The following is a 20,002-nucleotide window of genomic DNA, read 5'->3' on the forward strand; positions in this document are numbered from 1 at the left end:
GGTTTCAGGTTTTTTTATTGTTTAAAGTAGCAGCGTATTCTTAGTTAGATTTTCAGATGCTATGCTTTGACACACAAGAAAGTATGAAGATTTATATATATTTTGACAGTATGTAAGTTTCACATACACTTAAAGAATCCTTAAAAATAATTTTCATGACAGTGTGGTTTACCTGTACTAAAAATTTTAAATTAATACCTTAAAATAGCACATATTACTTATTAAGATAAAACTTCAAAAACATAATTTGAGTTATAGCACAATGTAGACTTATAGTAACAGCAACAAAAACTAATATTAAAAAAGTTCTCGCTTGTGTTAGGCATTGTTTCTAAGTGGCTTACATTTAATCCTTCAATCTTATGAGACAGGTACCACTATTTCCAGGAAGGGAAACTATGTATGGTAAGAAAAACACACATAACTTGTCTGATCATGTAGTTATTATCTAAGGCAGTAGGCTTTGAAGTGTGGCAGTCTGATTCTAAAATTCTGAAGTGATAGGATTTTGTCAGGGAATTATAGAAACCAAATAGTCATGATATTAAGATCTAAAACCAAATGCATGCAAAGTATTCTGGTTAATTTAAATTCTGAAAGATTAAGTCAACTAAAGTCATTAAAAAATTTAACCTTGGAGCCTCCTTGCTGGTACAAAGGGTTAAAGTGCAACAGCAGCCCGGCCAGATGGACGACCCACATGGCACAGCAGACCTCTCCTGTTTCACCTGCTGCTCTCCTTAGCAGTATATTTCAGTCGATCTGTCTGTTCTGCTCCCCACTCTTACCTGAATTCTCTCACCACCCTCCCCACTACGTCTGGCCTATACCCCAGTTCTTAAAAAAAATTTAACCTTAATTATATTATAACGTGATAAAAATACCTTAAAACAGATTCTTGAACTTCCACTAGACATATACCATTATATAAAGATTACAAGTTGAACCAACACACATACTAGTATCTTTTTAATGTATCCCATCTTATTTTTTATAGAATGATTTGCCTATGTTCTCAAATATTCATAGACTAAAGAGTCAGGCTGAAGTTTCAGTGTAATAAATGATTAAATTATTAATGGTTTAATATATCGTTACTTACTTGACCAAAAAAAATACGATCAATTATCAGAGACAAACTCAAAGTGATAAATCTGAAAAAATAAAGAATGGTGATTAATGCTCTGAATTTACTAAAAATCCAATACTGGCATATAACTTTGCAAATGCCATGTATTAAATGTCACTTTTAAAAGTATTTTTACAATTTCACTAACCAAATATGAATTTATACATTTTGAAAGGTCTTTCATTAATGTGAATCTGTATGTAAGTAAATGAAGGTAATTATCTAGCTACATAATAAATCACCCCTAAAATATGGCAATTTAAAACCATTAACATTTATGTCTCACTGTTTCTGTGTGTTTGGGGGCTAATGTTTCATCTGAAAGCTTTATTGGGGGTGGTGAGGAGATTTGCTTCCAAGCACATTCACATAGTTTATGGCAGGGCCATCTCTTTTTGAGATAAACTCATGACATGGTAACTGGTTTCCCTACAATGATGGTGGTGGTGGGGAAAGAGAGTGAGAGAGTAAGCACAGAGGAAAACCTAAAAGGAAAGCCACAGTTCTTTTAACCCAATTACAGAAGTGATCCCCTCTGTTATATATAATTTGTTAGAACTGAGTCAATATAGTCAGGTGACACTCGAGGGAATTGTACAGGCTATGAATATTAAGAGAATGGGCTCAGAGGAGGCCACTTCAGAGGCTGCCTACTGTAACCATACATACAGAAAATTATACTTATCTTTCAAAATTAACATTTTATGAACACAGCTGTGTAACTGTCATACTGCATCAGGATTAGCAGCATGGGATTAAATTCCCCTGGGAATATACAGCATTTTGTATCCTTTAAATCAGGTTAAGTAGATGTATAGTAGCAAGTCATGGTGACTTTGTTTATATTTTCTTGATAATGAGGTGAATACTTTTATACTTATTCGCCATCAAAGTACTTTTTTAGGTCTTTTTATTAATTGCCCATTAAGTATGTTTTCTTAGTAGATTTTTACAAGTTCTGTAGTAAGGTCTTTTTTTTTTTTTGGTATTGCAAATCTCTTCTTATATGTGGTTTGCATTTTTCACTTTCTTGATAGTAAATATGATGAACAAAAGTCTTGTACCAATGTTTTCCTTTATAGTATTGTGTTTTATTGGCCTGCCTCGGTGTCCTGAAGATACTCTCACTTCTTGCAAAAGTGCTACTCTTACCTTTGCATTAAGATCTACAATTCTTTGGGTTTCTTTTTTTTTGGCTTAGGATGGCAATTGAGGACAAACTAATTGTTCTCCCATATGAGAGAAAATTTATATAGTTCTGTATTTACTGAAAAAAGGGCCCTTTTTCTACTATACTGCAGAATGACTGCACATCTTAAGTGGCCATTTGTGTTTGGATCTGTTGTTGGACCCCGTTGTGGTATATCAGTCTATTTGTTTTACTGTACACTAATTCTAACTTGTCTTAAATATTCCACTTACCAGTACATAACAAATTCTATATTGAGATTTTAATCGAAATTGAATATATATTGGGGAGATCAGATATCTTTGAAATACTGTCTTCCATTCATGAAATGGCATATCCTTCCATTTATTTGGATCTTCATTAGCTTTTTCTAATAGATTTTTGTAGAGAATTTATTTGGATCTTCATTAGCTTTTTCTAATAGATTTTTGTAGAGAATGTTTCTAATAAACTCAGATTTCTAGTAATTTTTTGTAAGTATCTGTTACTTCTTTGTCATGCTAATGAAGTACACTCCTACTTTGAGTTTTCGAGAGGTCCACCACCTCCAATCATGAATGGGCTTTGAACTTTATAGTTTTACTTCTTTTGTGTCCATTAAGACAGACAGTCATTTTATTTCCTCCTTCATTTGTTAATGTTACAAGTCATACTGATTGATTTTCAGGTGTTAGTAACCTCCTTCCTGGAATGTGATGTATTCTTTTTATTAAATATCATTAGACTCAACTTGCTAAGGCTTGTTAGGGATTTTTACATTCATACTCATAAAAAACACTGGTTTATAATTGATTTTTCTTATAAATTTATTAGATTTTGGTATCAAGGATCTGCTGTCTTCCTTAAAGAGGGTAGAGAAATGTTTTTTTCCTATTCTGTGAAATAGTTAGCAAGGGTTAATGTATCTTCTTCCTTTGATGTATGAGAGAATTCTCCATTGAAGTCACCAGAACCTGGAGTTTCTTTGCTTAAAGCTGTACATCCTCTACATCACAACTTTACATATTTTCTCAGTTTTGATAAATTGTACTTTTCTAGGAATTTGTCCAATTTTTCTAAGTTGTCAAGTTTATTAACAAAAAGTTGTTTATAATATACTCTTAGTCATTTTAATACTTGTGATATCTATGATGTCCCATACTTCATACTTCCCCTTGCTATTTATTGGTGAAATATTGTGGTATCTGAAAAGCAACTAAGTTAAATTTGACTTTATAAACTGATTGACAAAATAATGTCCCACATTCTTAAGGTCATGTCAAAGATAAACGGAAATAGGTCCAAATATATTAGAAATTTCCCTAAGAGAAATTCAAAAATTTTCTCTATATTTAGAGACACTAAATATGCATATCTAGATATGGAATTGGTTATTTTTAAAAGGTGCTCAGTACATAACAAGCTGTCACATGGTTTAAATATGGAGCCAACTCTACGCACCAAAGTCTCAGAATATTCTTAAGACTAAATACAACTGTGAATTACATTTGTTATATACTGTACAATTTCAAAGTACTTTCCCATTTATTATCTCATTTAGCCTTTCCTATATTTTCCTTCAGAATAAGAAGATAAGCATTTTTATCTAAATGAGTAAGGCCTTTCCAGCCTTACGCATTACTGATTTCCTATGCCTGGCAAAGATTCATTTTTGATGTTATTTGAATCATCATCTACCTTTAAGCCTTATTATAGTCAAATACCCTCTGTAAACTGAATTAGGCTCTTTAGTCTCCTTTCATTAACACATATATTAGAACACTTTATCATGCCTGGCAAAAACTAGTACTATCTCTCTCCTCACCCTCCCACCCCTGACTGACTTTTGGGAGCAGTTGCTGTATCTTAATCATCAAAATGCTTGATACCAAGGAGATTAAAATTCTTGTTAAATGAATAAACAAGACCATATTGCTGATGAGAGTAAAAAGTCTTTGTTCACTAGTGTGAGACTCTGATTTCAGTCCTTGTCTCTGATGTCACCATCACATTCTCCCAAGCTCAGTAGACTGGTCTCCTTGCTGTTTCTTGACAATACCAAATATCCAAACATCCTGCAGTATGGTCTAAGAACTTGCATGGAATATCTACAAGTATTGCTTTTCCAATTCCTTTAGGTTTGGCTACTATGTCAGCTTTGCATGTTGCTTTTGTCTACCCTATAAAAAAAAAACAATACCTCTTTCCCCCTACACTCCATTCTACCCTTACCTCTTGTTGAGTTGGGCAATAGCACACTGATAAAGAGACAGGATTCGTGGAGCAGGCTACATAATGCAGGATGCTACTCAAGAGCAAGATCCTGGCCCTTCTATTGATAAACCAGTCATACAGCATTAGTCATCTGGGGAAGCAGAAAAGGACAGGGGGAAGTAGAAGAAGCAGGGGAAGGGTAGAACTGTATTTCTCATCTGCTGATAGATTGGTATATAGATCAAGTCCTGATACCCCAGTCTGGATCTCAATCTTATCAATAAGGTGGTCCACTGATCAGCTTCTGGGGTTCTTTGTTCTACATAAGTCAACAGCCCCCCAGGCGGATGTTCTAGTTCATATCTCTTGATGCACACCCTTCCTAGAGTGATCTAGCTTTATGCTCTTAATTGGCACGAAAGGCACCTTGTAAGATTGGGTTCCTATGACTGGGCAGTCCTGACCTTGCTTTAGGAGTACAGAACTGTAGATAACAAAATGGAGGTTGGATAGGCTGTTTAGGATTAGTAGATTCACAATCTCTCATTTACCCCTGAACACTAAGTGTTACTAGACCAATATATATATATTACTCATATGTTTTCATTTGTCTTCTCTCACTAGAATATAAACTTCATGAAAGTAGGGACTTTATGATCAAGTAGAGTTAATGTTAAGTTGTTAAATTGCTGTATTGCCAGCATCTGGAAAAGTCCCTGGAACATGCTAGGATTACATGTCGAGTGAATTTAATACAGTAAAAACAATGTTAATAAATAAGAGAATAGTGACAACAATGGCCACTTAACAACCAGATAACTTAGTCCGTTTTAATTGCTACTAAAAAATTCTTGTATAAATTACTATTAAAACAATCACTGCTCTAATAGTCTGAGTACATTAATCCACAAATATCTTTTGTATGTTTTGCTAGATACTTAGGATAAAGGAGCTTGAAATGCAGTTACAAGTCCTGGGTTTCAACCATTTTTATTTCTCCAAACTACTTATTTTCTCTATATAAGTAACACATTGCCTACATCCAAGAATTGTAAAAACGATGAGGTAATGTGTGAATATACATTATAAGGTATAAAGTCCAATACAAACACAAAATAATTAAGTATCTTCAAAATGTATTTGATAAGTATTTGGGAAATATAGGAAAGTACTAAATTAGAAATTTCCAAGTATTTACAACTAAAACTTACAATATCATTAAGTGTGAAAATATAAAATACAAATTCTTAGTCTGACAGTTTAATTAAAATTAGAATATTCAACAACTGACTAAAAGATAGGAAATCTTATATAATACAGAATTTACAGGCAATTCAAATTAGTAGCTGAATTGTAGCCATACTTACCCTATAGGTAAGAACTGATGTAGAATAAGATCAAGCTTTCTCTGTTCTTGCCAGAAATGTTGGAAGAGCAAAGGTATCCATGGAATCAAAGCTGTGGGACGAATTACAAAGGCAAATGCCACCAGGGATGAGTACTTGACACTAGGAGCAAAGAAAATGTGTTGTCAAAGTAACTTGGAAATTACAAGTCATCTCTTATCTACTCTGTGATAAAACTTTTATAAATGACATTTTTCCTTTTGGTGTTATTAGGTGAACATGGGCAAGTAACTTATACTTTTTGGTTCTTAATTTTTGCTATCCATAAAAAAAAGAGATTATCTTTTTTTTTCTTTTCCTCTCTAATGTCCTAAATTTTCAAATAGGAGTTACTCTATGTCTTAATATTGGCCTCATTTGCTGTGAACCACACAATTCTCTCAGTTGCTTTTCTGATGGAAAAGTGGTAAGGCTCTCTTTAAGAGCCAAGAGTCACACAAAGCCATTCTTTAAATAAACAAAAACAAGACAAAACAAAAAATAAAAGTATATCACATTTAAAGAAACTAGAGGATTATTTAAGCAATGATAAGCTTTCTGAGTACATAAACTTTTAAGAGTAAGCAGCTAATGGGTCCCGCAGGCCAGGTGCAGGGTGACGGGTGCAAAAGAAAGAAAAAAAAAGTTAATTTTCCAGTTGAAAAATATGTACAACTGATAAAAAGACTATTATACAACATGCTTATAATCATGTATAGAAATGTGGGTTTTTTACTATAAATGGCCAAAGGAGATATTTTAAATATGCGGACAACAGTCAGTAAATTATCATAGAGAAATAGACCTCGCCCTATAAAAATTAAAAGTAAGCAAAACAGAACAACTTTTATGCTACTGGTTAATAGCTAAGATAATTTCTAAAGATGGTGGAAAATTTAAGGACACAATTTAAAATCCAAATCCTTACAGAGACCAGATAAGGCCACATGGGGCCTCTAATCTTACAAAGGTATCCTGACCCAAAAGTGTGGGTAGGCCTTCCAACTTCTGAAGATAAACCAGATCCAAATTTTATGGTAGATTTCCCAATTAAAAACCTTCTCAAGCAGTTTACTTGAAAACAAAACCAGGGCCCTCCCTGGTGGTGCAGCCGGTTAAAGCACTGCACTAAGGTAAAGCCACTTCAGCATGAGCTTGATCCCCGCCCTAGAGGTGACCCACATGGTGCAGCAGACCTCTCCTGGCCTGCCTGCTGCTCCCTTCAGCAGTTTACTTCGTCAGTCAGCCTGTTCTGCTCCCCACTCTGTCTCTGGTGAATCCTTTCACTGTCCCTGAACCTCTGGCCTGTACCTCAGTTCTGTGTGCATAAATAAAAATCTTTAAAAACAAAAAACAAAACCAAGAAGAAACCTGCCACTATACAGATGAATGAAGCACACTATGGCTTGCCCTGACTTTCAAACAACCTAATGGTGACTTCTGTTATAATGAAACTGCCTGGAAGAATTCTGGTGCTTATTTCTATTTCTGACTTGCTCCCTCACCCTAAGTTCTCTCTCTTTCTGAGTATTTCAACATAGATCTCCTACTGGCACACAAAATCAAATTGTCTGATGGATACATGCCCCAAAACTTTCCTGCAAACTATTCAGTACATTAATAGTTTTCAGTCTTAAAATTTTGAAGTTGCCTTAAACATCATCATTTCATCCCACACACCCACAGTTTCCTTTGATTTCCATTGCCATCATTTTACATCAACCCTGTTTGTCTGGAAATTGTTGTAGTCTTCTTTGTCCTACCCAGAAACATTCCTTTAGCGGCAACATCATTGTCGTCATCACTATTTACTGAGCACTTAATTGTGTAATTAGTTCTGTGTTTCACACTTTACATAGATTCTAATTCTTATGATAATGGCCTTACTATTCTCATTTAAAGAAATCAGTACTTAGATATTTTCATACCATCCTTACATGTTTAATTTGTAATTCATTTTGTTTTTGTTTTTGAATTTGGAAAGTGTCATTTATTGTCAGATAAGGAATAGTGCTTATGTGGAAATCTAGAGAAGAATACTTATAGAGGTGGTGTTTGTCCCATATGACCTTCCTTTTCTGAATTAGGGGAAGGTATCTGAGCTCTGGTAGGCAATATACAGCTGGTCAGTGTGAAAGCTACTCCAAATAGGGACAGTGGCATTCAACAGACCTATCAGATTATCTAAAATTGAACATGAGGTACAGAAAAAGTTGGACAATTGGCACTCTCAAAATAATAATGACTAAAACAGGATTCACAGACCTGACTATAAATGTACAAAACAACCCATTTCTCAAAACTCTTGGATTCTGCAAAATCTTCCAATTTATTTGTATAGCTGAAATACTCAGTTTTCTCTCAGACCTAGCCACAAGGCTGAAATGCCCATTTTCCTTATTTCTACTTTTACCCTTATAATAAAGTCCTTATTGTATAGAAAATTAAAAATGCCTAGTTTTATAGCCAAGAATATAAGGTAGATACGATCTTATTTTTTTTTTTTAAGATTTATTTATGCATAGAAGAACTGGAATGCAGGCCAGAGGTGTGGGGTGAAGGGGGGTGGTGGTGAGAGGATTCACCAAGACAGAGTGGTTAGCAGAACAGATGAAACTAATGAAATACACTGCTAAGGGGCACAGCTGGTGAGACAGCAGAGGTCTGCTGTACTATCTGTGGGTCAGCTCCCTGGCCAGGGATGGAACTGGGGTTGCAGTGATGACAGCATTGAGACTTAACCCTTAGGCCACCAGGGAGGCCCTTTATTTGGTTCTTAAATGTTTTTTAATATGAAGGGCATATAGTAGCTTTCTTCACTCCAAATTATTTTGATTTTCTCCCATTTAGAGTATCCTAAATACTGCTATTACAAGTGAATCTTTTAAATCAGATTTGATTATGCCATGCTTCTCAGAAGCCTCCAGTGGTTCCTTAGCATCTATAAAGTACAGATTCTGAAGACGGGCAAAGTCCTATTCCTGATCCCTTTTCTTCTCATATGTATGCTACCATACACTAGCTACTGTGGTAGCTTGTATTCTGTGCACAGAATACACTGAAGCCCTTTGCTTGGTATTTGCTTCCCCAGTTTATACAAACCCAAATCAGCTCCATATATTTCCATTTTGCCTTTTTAGATTTTTCTCCACTCTTCACCTGTTCTTCTCTGCTGTTCACCTGTGTAGGAAGGCTGAACTCTATGGTATCAATGTACTATACCACTTTCTGGCTTATGATTGGCTGTGGCTCACTGGAGGGCAGAAGCTTTGAGTCACAGTATCTTATTTCCTTAGTGCTCTCTCTCCTGTAGCTAAGGGCCCAGTCCTACGGAGACCCTCTGTTAAAATTATAGCTCTATATTTCTTCTCCATGCTTGAAAGGGTAATGAAAACTGTTGTGGCAAGCTTTGGTGTAATTGGCTTTTCTAAAAATTGTCTATACCTTTGTATACAGTTCTTTTATTAAACTCTCCTAAATAACCCAGTTTGATATTATCTGTTTACTGCTAAAATAAATATGTCAACTGAAACTTTGGACCAGAATGAACGTCAGGCAGAGGTGATACCAATGTGTTAATATTTATTTTTCACAGGCATGCTTTCAAGTTTTATACATTGTTATTAACAGTAATTAAACTCACCTGCTCATAGACTTGGAACCTTCCAAAGGGTAGTAGAAAAGAGCAATTATAGTGAGAACAGTTTCCATGGTGTTTGTAAGAGTTCTGGTACAGCAATACCATGTGAACCAAGAGCATAACTGGCAAAAAAACTAAAAACATTTATAAGCAAACATACAGATGGAGTGAGAAGGGGAAAGGTTTAATATAACCTTCGATGGAAAACAGCAACCAAGTTTAGTTATTGCTAAACTCCCACCAAAAGGTAAATGATAAAAGTAGGCATGCTCAAATATTGTTTATAAGAAGTTATAAGATTATTTGTTAAAATTAAGTAGCTCAATACCGTTCAGGTATTTTTTAATGGTACTTCATTTCACTTAAATTTTTCTTTTCATTAATAATAAATACAGATTTAGTTTTAATGATAAAGGTGATACTGATCATATTACAATGATTTTTCAAACATTTGGAGGAAAAATAGGTTATAGCTGGGCATTATCTTCAAAATAACTTTGTAGTAGCATTTATTCACTTCTTAATGAATAGGCTTTTTGATGCTTGAGCTTTAGTGAACTGAATTCATAATTTTCCTAACCAGTGTGTTCCTCAAATTGTCTGACAACTATATGACTTTTTTTTTTTTTTGACTTTTGACTGTAATGTCCTATTTTGGATAAAAAAAAAGCAAGAACACAGAAAAAAGTAACTATCAGAAGGTATCATTAATTTTTTAATTTAGAAAACTAGATTAATAAACCAGTTTTTGTAGTGACATACAAAGCATCATTTAGTCTACAAAACAAATGTCTTAAAAGAAACTTCCTAGTTGATGTAAGGGTGTTAATTAAGCCTGTGGTATTAGCGTTCTCTTCCCAAATATAGCCTTAAATTGTTCTGAATTTTTGTGAGTTAAAAGACTTTTTTGTAAACTAGAAGAACCTAGTGTGCACTGCCACCTTGCAGGGAGGATTTCAGAAGCATTATGCTTTTGTCATTTTAGTATTAGCTCTCAGCAGTGTATATAAACACAAAACAGAGGACTGACTTTGAATCGGTTAAGCAGGACGTAGTCTTTAAGTTACTAACTTTTAAAAATACTTGCAGAAATGTCCTGTTAATAAATTGTCAGTATTTAATTAATAAATTATATTTCAAAAATGTGTTGGCAATTAGGTGTTTGGAATTTATAATATTTTCCAATTGAAACAATATAAAAACAGGTAAGATTTCTAATCTGGCTCATTTAAGTTTATTTTACTGAAAGAGTCAGTGTGCAGTAACTGTAGTACTACAGAATCCAATCACTTTTCAGGATATGGCTTAGATGAGAAAATCCATTCAAGATCTGAATGGGTGATCAGGAATCTACCCACTGTGAAATAAGCAAAGAGGTAAAAGATAATTTTCTGTGCCTCACTTTCTCTTACAGAGAGCAGCTACTTCTAATATTCTAGCCAGAGGCACAAAGGTTCTCAGGCTATGAAGAGTGAACAAGGCTTAAAACCAGCTGACATCATTTGGGAGGTAGGCAATTGAAACAATGACTACTGAATTTTATGGAAAGTGAGGCAAGAACTCTGATGGTTTTGAGAAGAGAAGGTGCTTCCAAAAGCTGTGTCTTAGAATTCAGCCTCTGATAGGGTTCGAGGGTATCACCACTGCTTTTTATTGCCTATGGCTCAATGAGAAGGTGAAAGATAACATGCACCACTTTCATTTTATTATTCTTATGGCAGTATCTCTATAAAGTTGTATGAATTATCTTCTGAAGCTGTTTTGAAAGTTAATATTTTTCATATGTTTCAATGCCCACAGAACAAAGTAATTGGTGTATAGTTTTGTGATGGTTAGGACTTACCACCCATCTTGCCAATTGCTGATTCTCTGATTGCTTCATTAGTGAGTAAAGCCTTATGTCTGCTACAGCAGACAGAAGAGCTTGGGCAAGTCTAGGAATCCAAATCTTCATCAGTTTAAAAAAAAGAGAAGATAATAAAAACATGTGTTGGTTCATAATGAATATAAAAAATTAGCAGTCTAATCAAATGAACTACCCGTTTAATGTCTTAGAAATTTGACACTGTTCTTTTCCTGTCTCGTAGATATATAATGTAAGCCATTTATGTAATTTAAAATTTTATAGTAGCCAAATTAAAAAGCTAAAAAAATCCTCAACAAGTTAAATTTTAATTTTTTAACTTAATCTAAGATATTGTCATCTCAGTATTAGAATTTATAGAAAAAAATTACATTCTTAACTTGTGTTAGATCTTTGATATCCAGTGTGTATTTTACTAGCCATATTTCATTATTCAATAGCCACAAGTGGCTGGTGGCTACTTTGTTGGACAGTGTACCTCAAGCCATCCTTAACTCTTTAACATACCTTATGTAGTTGAGAGAAAAACTATTTAGAAAAAGCACTAGGCAATAAAAAAGTAGACCCAGGACCTAGTTTTAGTTCTGCCTTTAACATGCTGTGCATCCTTGGTTTTTTTTTTTTTTAAACAGTTTATTTTTACATCATTTTGTACATTTTTTTTTCCATCTCAATGTAATCCCCACGGGTTTCCCATCACCAAGTCACCCTTGTGCCATCACCATAATCCCATGCACTTCCCTCCCCCCCCCCCCATTTTTGATCCCATTCCCCACTCCACCCCCACAAAATGTCTCTGGTATATGGCTGTTCATTATTCTTGTTATTTTCTTGCCTGGTCCACTATACTCCTGCTATGAGTGAAACCATCTGGTATTTTTCTTTCTCTTTCTGGCTTGGCATCTTTTTTTATTTTTTATTTTTTATTTCACTCTTCTGATCCCTTCTAGTTTCACAATTATATAATTTATGTATATAATTATCAGTATGAGAGCATGAATAAATGACTATAGCCTCCTAATGTTTTCCTATGTGGTCAAATTCCAGGCAGGACAGAGGTTTTGTGGGGGTAGTGGGGTACAGAGAGAATGGGGACCAGGACAGGTTTCCTTTAAATCACAAATGGACAGGTCCATCAGCTGTAGGTTGAAGGCAGTGGGTAAATCTTGGAAGAATAGAAAATTTTTCTATCTGGAAGAATTCTTCATGATATAATCTACTTCTTGGGATATAAGATAATCCTTGATGACATTATGTATATTTGCCCGTGGATTGAGACTTTATGGATATTTTGCATAACATAGAAACTACTGGCTAGCCCTGAGAGGAGAAAATAGTGTTCACAGACTACAATTCTATCTAGAAAAATTATCCCAGAATCTTAAGCCTCTCCCAGGCTCAAATAAACAAACAAAACAACAAACCAGGATTTGCACTTCTTTAGGGATTCTGGGACACTTCCCTAACAGAAAATAATGAAGTCCCAAACCTCTGAGTCTGTTTAGATAATATTTTGAAAGTGAGGGCAGTTTTTCTGAACTTTTAGTTCTTTCTGTAAATCCTCTCTAGGTGAGTCATGGTTCTTAGAAATTAATAATTTAGGAATGACAACCCTACTTAACATTAATGTATAATTACTACATAGCACAGTAATTAAATTTTTGTCAAATTACTTTTGCCTAAATTTTAATTTCAACACTAAATCCAGGGGTTTATATGTATTTTATCTTCATGAGATCATATAACATGGTCTTATACTCACAAGTTGTAAAAATAAGACACAACACAACTCTCTAGTGATTCTTTTATGAAGAAAATATTTTTTGTCTTCTTTTTGTTTGTGGACGAAATACTTTAAAGTCCGAATAACTAATATATAATGTAGCCATTGTGAAAATTTATATTTCTTAACACATGGAATACTTTTCTTTCATGTGCAGGCTTATGTTTTAACACACATTGAAGATTTACACATTACAGTTTATCTTTGGGATTGAAGGCTTCTCAGAGGTTAGCACTTAGCAACAGTAATCTTTAAAAAACAAACTTCATGATACCAATAATATTTAGTTAATATACATTAACTTTTAAAAAGAGATGGGATAAATCTACTTTTAGCAATTATCTTAATTTTATTTAAACTTAACAGCAATTAAATGCCCATAGACATATGAAAAATGTTCAATATCCATCATAATCAGGGAAATGCAGATCAAAACCATAATGAGGATACCACCTTACACCAGTAAGAGTAGCACATATTGAAAAAACTAGCAACAACAAATTCCTACATGGCTGGTGGGCATGCAAACTGATCCAACCACTATGGAAAGCTGTGTGGAGGTTCTTCAGAATACTAAAAATGGAGCTACCTATGACCCAGCTATTCTACTCCTAGAGATCTACCCAAATGACACAAAAACTTTAATTCAAAAGGATACCTGCACTGCTAAATTTATTGCAGCACTATTTGTAACAGGAAAGAGTTGGCAACAACCCAAATGCCCAAAAGTAGATGACTGGATCAAAAAGATGTGATATATATACAGTGGAATACTATTTAGCAATCAAAAGAGATAAAGGAATGCTATTTGCAGTAACAAGGATGGAGCTTGAAGGGATTATGTTCAGTGAAATAAGTAAGAAGGAAAAAAAATATAAGATGGTTTCACTTACAGGAGGAATATAGGGGAACAAAATAAAGGAGCAGGGAAAAAATAGCAAAAACACAACTCAACTAAACAATAAACAGACAACTATAGAGCAGACATTCTGCAGGGGAGGGGGAGGCAAAGGGATTGAGACGGGCAGGAGGAGCATAAGGGACTATGGTGATGATGTGCAGGTAAATCAGTGGTGGAAATTCTAAGGGGACTATACCTGAGAAAAGAGCAAACACTGTAAAAAAGAAAAATGAACAATAAGGTATATATAATTTAAAAAAAAAAAAACTTACCAGCAATTTAACACTATCTTTCCCCACAAGATGCAGAACCTTGTAAATGCTTGCAAAGATTAAAGGGTAAGTATAACCCCTCAATTTTTCTGTCCATTCCCAGGTCAGATAACCATAAGTACTAACATTAAGGATTAATGTTAAATAGTACTGAACAAAATCTGTTTTCATTTCTATATATAAAAATTTTATTTCTTGGCAAAGTGGTATAAAATAGTATTTTAAGCTGTATATTTGACCAAGTGCATTTTTAACTTTAAGGTAGAAATGTGTTTTGTCTTCATCTATGTCCTCCAAAGTACTAAGCACTAGTGAAGAGACTGAGTCAAGTACATTAACATCAAAAAAAAAAAAAAATTAAAATAATGGTACAATTTTCTAAAATTATTTGGAGAAAATATGGTTAACTGATTGAAAATATGTAATAAAATGAACAAAATTCCTAATATGAACAGCTACAAAGGATATTTGAAAACCATGTGATGTGCAACTTCAAGAGACTGCCAATATTCATCTGGGACAAAACTTGTCTGGACTAAAAAGCAGTTACATATTCGTAGTGCTATGGTAAGCAAGACCAGATAAATGTTTTCACCAAGAAGATCTGAAAAACAAAACAAAAAAAACAGGTAACTGGTACAAATTCCCACTTGGAACTAAAATCTCCTGTCTCAGTTGTCCCTCTCAGGCACTGTTACACACAATGAACTGTGTCCTGTCACACTACTCTTCAAAGCCCACCTGGGCCAAAGTCATACAAGGGCTCCTCTGTACATCTGAGAATAGCTCTTACTAATGCTAACTCTATACCAGGCATTGAATTCATTCCTTTACATTATCACCTTATTTAATGCTCAAAATAATGCTAAAGGATAAGTATTATTAGCCCCATTTTACATACAGAGGCAAAAGAGACTCAAATCACCAAGCCTGAGCCAAAAAGGTGGGAATTCAGCATTCAAAACCAGGCCAGTCTACTGACTCCACAGGTCTGTTTTTAACTAAATTTAGATAGCCTGTAGGGTTGAATACAGAGTACTTCTTATAAACTTAAATTTAGTTGCCAACATTTAAAAATCAAATAAAAAATACATGTTGCAGTATTTCAAAACTAGGACCTGCAAATCAGTGTTCAATTGGAAACAACTGGCTAATACTGAAATACAGGGTTGTTTTGACTTAGTCTTGCCTGACTGATTTGAGTATTTCGGTTAACAACCAAGCCTCTGATCTACTGTCTTTTGCTATTTTTCTGGGTTCCTGCCACACTTTTCCTTATTCTTCAGGAACACATTTTAAGTATTTCTCAGATAATTAGTACATTCAATACAACATGCGTGCCCCTTCAGAGCTTTTATCTTCCAGGAATACTGAACCCTCCCTACTGAACTATATCACCATCAGCAAATCTTGTTCTCAGCCCCACACCTACCCCGCTATGGATTAAAGTAAAAGAAACAGTACTCAGAACTAAGCTTTGAACAACTGATCTTGAATACCTGGAAGTTCAACTGTAATCTACCATCGTTAGCATCCAGTCACTAGAGTTGGGAACCATAAAGCTCCCCTACCTCACTTTTTATTTAGCAAAATGCTTCTCCCTTACTTGGTCTCAGGTTTCCAGAGGGTGAACTAGGAATTTTTTTTTTCTCAATAGCCTGCATCATGCCTGGCAGACAAAAATTCGGGAAATATTGATTGAATGAGTTCATCTTTATATTAACACCCCTCCACACACATACATAATAGATCAAAACCCCACTTTCTGTGGGGGCTGTAATCCAGTCTAAAAAGAAGGTAGAGATGGCAGCAGAAAAAAGAAACGGAGAGGAGGCCCTCCCTGGTGGCGCAGCGGGTTAAAGCACAGCACTGAGAATCTAAAGCCACTTCTGCATGAGTTCGATTCCCACCTGCCCAGGAGGTGACCGCGTGGCAGACCTCTCCTGACCCGCCCGCTGCTCCCCTCAGCAGTGTACTTGGTAGATCTGCCTGTTCTGCTCCCCACTCTGTCTCTGGTGAAGCCTCTCGCTGCCCCTGAGCCAATAAATAAATCTTAAAAAAAAAAAAACGGAGAGGGAATCAGGTTTAGTTCCACTCCAGGAATCAGATCTTCATGCTTTCAAAGCCATAGTAACCCCTGGCCTGGATGCCCCCTCTCTAAAACGGGAATAATCCTATCTTACAGGCACGTTAGGAGGCTACGGGGAGGATGTCATAAAATAATGCAGAATACAGCGCCGCTAAGCTGGCAGATATGGAAATCTTGTAGAAGTACACTGCAATTTCTTGCCCCCCCACCCCCTCCTACGTACCCCCACCTCCCTGCACACCCTCACCCCACACAGGGAGCCCTGCTTGAGTACTCCGCTTCCCTCACCTCCGCGGTGCCAGGTGTTCCTCTGGGAGCTGTGGTATAAGGTCGACTTTCTCTTTCGCAGCCTCATTTTCTCGTTGGAGCGGCTCTGCAGACCGCGGAAAAAGAGGTTGCCATCTCGCTCCATCCAGCATCTGCTCGGAGGTCGCAAAGGTTCTCCGCAGTTGGGTCCCTAACAAGAACCTAAAGAACCGCGAAGCTAAAGAACCGCGGCCGCGCTTCCGCTTCGAAGTTTGGCCTGTGCGAGCAGCCGTTGCGCGCGGGCGCTGAGGTAGCCGGGAAAGGGCCCTAAAATTGTCTCCTCGGCCGCGGGCTGTGGGGTTAACCGCGCCAATACGCTTTTGCTAGGGTGTCCCCTATTCTTTTCCCTTAGCGTTTCCTTTAGGGGGGACTGCCGCCAGCCTTTGACTGCGTTGTCTCTGAGCCCAGGAGTCTGGAAACTGTAGCGGGGAGCCGGGTTTTACCTCCGCCCTACAGCCAGGAGGCGGCGTCGGCTGCGCCGCGAAAGGGTCCCAGAGATAAACACTGATCGTGGTAATTATAAATGCGCGTAACAGGTCACCGTTTGGGTGCTCTCACTGTAACTGTGGCCTGTTGTACAAAAGTGAGGTTCCAAAAGATTAATTCTTAACTATTTGGTTGTGAGCAGAAAAGGAAACTTCCTATTTCCCTGTGCTTTTTATTCATGTTCCCCAAGAACTGACTTGCATATAGCTCCGTTTTTCCTTTTTACAAAAAAGATTTTATTTATGTGCACTAGGACTGTGGGTTTAGGCCAGAGGTGGGGGAGGGGTCGGGGGTAGTGAGAGAATTCACCAGAAAGAATGGGGAGCTGACCCCATTCTGTCTCTTGAACCCTCTCACCGCCCCTGCACCTCTGGCCTATTACCCCAGTTCTGTATGCACGAATAAATAAATCTTTAAAAAATAATAATTTTATAAAACTATAACCCAGGGTGAGCTGCCAGTTAACAAATGAAATAAATCTTGCTTTCCCTGCCCCCCCCCCCCAAAAAAAGAAAGAATGGGGAGCTGACAGGCGAGTTCACCGAATTACACTGCTGAGGGGAGCAGCTTGTGGACCTGTAAGGTCTGCCGCCCTTGTGGGTCACTGCCCTGACTGGGGATCAAACCCCTGAAGCAGCAGCTGCGGAGAGCTTCACAGTGCTGAGACTTAACCCCTTGCACCACCAGCGAGGCCTCTTTTTTCTTTTTAAATGAAAACACAGAAACCTAACAATAGTTGAACCAAGTCTTGTTTGGTGAAATTGTAGTTTAGCTGGTTAGCCCTAGAATGCAGGAGAAAACAGCCTTTCCTTCCCCATAGTACTTTAAGTTATATTTGAGCGCTGTTAAAGGAGGACAAGCTAGTTTCTAGTACGAGTTGTGCCACTGACGTTTTTCTGTGATCTCCGTCTGATCTGAAAAGCTATGAAATATTATAATGAAGAAAGTGTAAATCTTTGACTCTGTTTACCTCATTCATAAACATCTACCTAGTTTTTCCAGACTAGGTGTTGGAAAGGAGTATAGCTCTGAGAAGTATTAGATTTTTTGTTTTTTTAAAGATGTATTTATTTATGCTTACAGAACTGGGGTACAGGCCAGAGGTGTGGTGGGTGAGAGGATTCACCAGCGACAGAGGGGGGAGCAGAATAGGAAAACTGACAAAATACACTGCTGAGGGGAGCAGTGCATGGGTCAGGAGGGCTCTGCCAAGACACGCGGGTCACCTCCGGGGCAGCCCGGGATGGAGCGGCTGGTACTAGCTTGCAGTGCTGTGTCCTAACCCATTTAGCCACCAGGGAGGGCCCGAAGTACTAATGTTTTAAGTATTCAATTAAAACCAGCCCAAATCCCCATTATAGTTACGCCAAAAATAGATGGCAAATTATATTTAATGTCTAATTGTACCTTGTGTGTTATCAAAGGAACTCAAAATCTTTTAGCTTGCTTCAAAAAAAAAATTTTATCATCTATGTATTGCCAAACACATTAGTACAAAGGCACTAATAAAATAATTCCTTTTCTTCTACTTCCGTATTTTACTGGCAGACACTCTCAATTAATTTTGTAAGTGGCTTTATTGTTCTTCTTTAAAGGATTAAAGAGTATGCTTCTCCCTCCTGACTTTTGCACTTTTAAAAATTATCATTTAAAATCATTGAGACCATTCTATGGGAGGAAGATTTAGCTTGTCTTGTGTTCCCTAACCCTAATTTCCCATATACCCTATATAAGTTACATTGCTATTTTAGTTAAAACAGTAAGTGCTGTTCTCATGACTGCTACAAATATTGTTCATTGTGGAGCAAAGTAGTGACATGAAATCTTACAGAAAGAATAGTTGCTGAGCTACTGCTTTTGCTTCCCTTTTTTTTTTTGTATACAGGTCTCAAGAAAATTACTGGATGTTGAATATAATTTTGCAGAATCATCTTTTTGCATTGTGTGGTATTTGCTGAAAAAATGTTTGGGAGAGTGAGTTTTCCTCAACTGCTTTTTGCCAGCATCCTTGGGATTGCCGGAGGAATATATATTTATCAACCAATATTTGAACAGTATGCTAGAGACCAGAAGAAATTAAAGGAAAAGCTGAAATTGGCACAAGAATCAGAAGAAAAGAGAAGTTAATGCTACATACTGTTGAACTGTAATTGCTTAAATTTCCATCATAATTATACTTGACTATAAATAATGCAAAAATTTTCTCAACTATATTTTACATATGAATAAATCATAATGATTTTAGAAGATTCTTGAAACTACACTGTCAATTTTAATGTTTATTGTACTTTCATATGCCATTTTGTCTTTTTATCAGGAGAAATTAATAATTTCCTTTTAAGCAGAAATGAATGTCTTAGGAATATTTTGTTTCCTAGTTGTCTTTTTTTTTTAATGCAGTATATTCAGTTATCATAGTAGTATAGTCTAGATTACTTATAAAATAGTGGGAAATGATGTTAATAGTAGTTTTTATAGATGAAGTCAACCAAGTTAACTACCTCAGGCAGAATACCTGTCAATTAGCTTGTAATTTGTCTGTTTTATTGTACATCACATTTCAACCTGGTGCTTTCCCCTGGAATGGAGGAGTAAACTGAAAATTGACATGGTTTAGATCACTTTGAAATTTTAGAGAAGGTAGATGGTGTTACCAAAGTGGCAAATATGACACAGATATGTTTAGCCCACCAAGCAAATTTATATTGATAATGGTTTTAAGAAAGGAATTACTTTGTTACAAAGCATAGTTTTTTGAAATTATT

General features: G+C 36.2%; 1 protein-coding gene across 1 annotated transcript in view; it reads right to left on the bottom strand.

Annotated features, from left to right (window-relative positions):
* Positions 1-16,868, bottom strand: part of PIGB (phosphatidylinositol glycan anchor biosynthesis, class B) — a 27,571-nt gene extending 10,703 nt beyond the window's left edge. Inside the window, exons 1-7 of the mRNA XM_012728629.1 lie at positions 16,734-16,868; positions 14,825-14,960; positions 14,357-14,474; positions 11,380-11,484; positions 9,540-9,670; positions 5,879-6,019; positions 1,103-1,154 (exon numbers count right to left, since the gene is read on the bottom strand). Of these exons, the coding sequence (XP_012584083.1) occupies positions 1,103-1,154; positions 5,879-6,019; positions 9,540-9,670; positions 11,380-11,484; positions 14,357-14,474; positions 14,825-14,960; positions 16,734-16,857 (807 nt within the window). The 5' untranslated portion in view covers positions 16,858-16,868. The remainder of the gene's footprint in view (positions 1-1,102; positions 1,155-5,878; positions 6,020-9,539; positions 9,671-11,379; positions 11,485-14,356; positions 14,475-14,824; positions 14,961-16,733) is intronic.
* Positions 16,869-20,002: the final 3,134 nt, after the last annotated feature.

This window comes from Condylura cristata, unplaced genomic scaffold (assembly GCF_000260355.1).
Source record: "Condylura cristata isolate star-nosed mole 26May11 unplaced genomic scaffold, ConCri1.0 scaffold00023, whole genome shotgun sequence".
Classification (NCBI taxonomy): domain Eukaryota; kingdom Metazoa; phylum Chordata; class Mammalia; order Eulipotyphla; family Talpidae; genus Condylura; species Condylura cristata.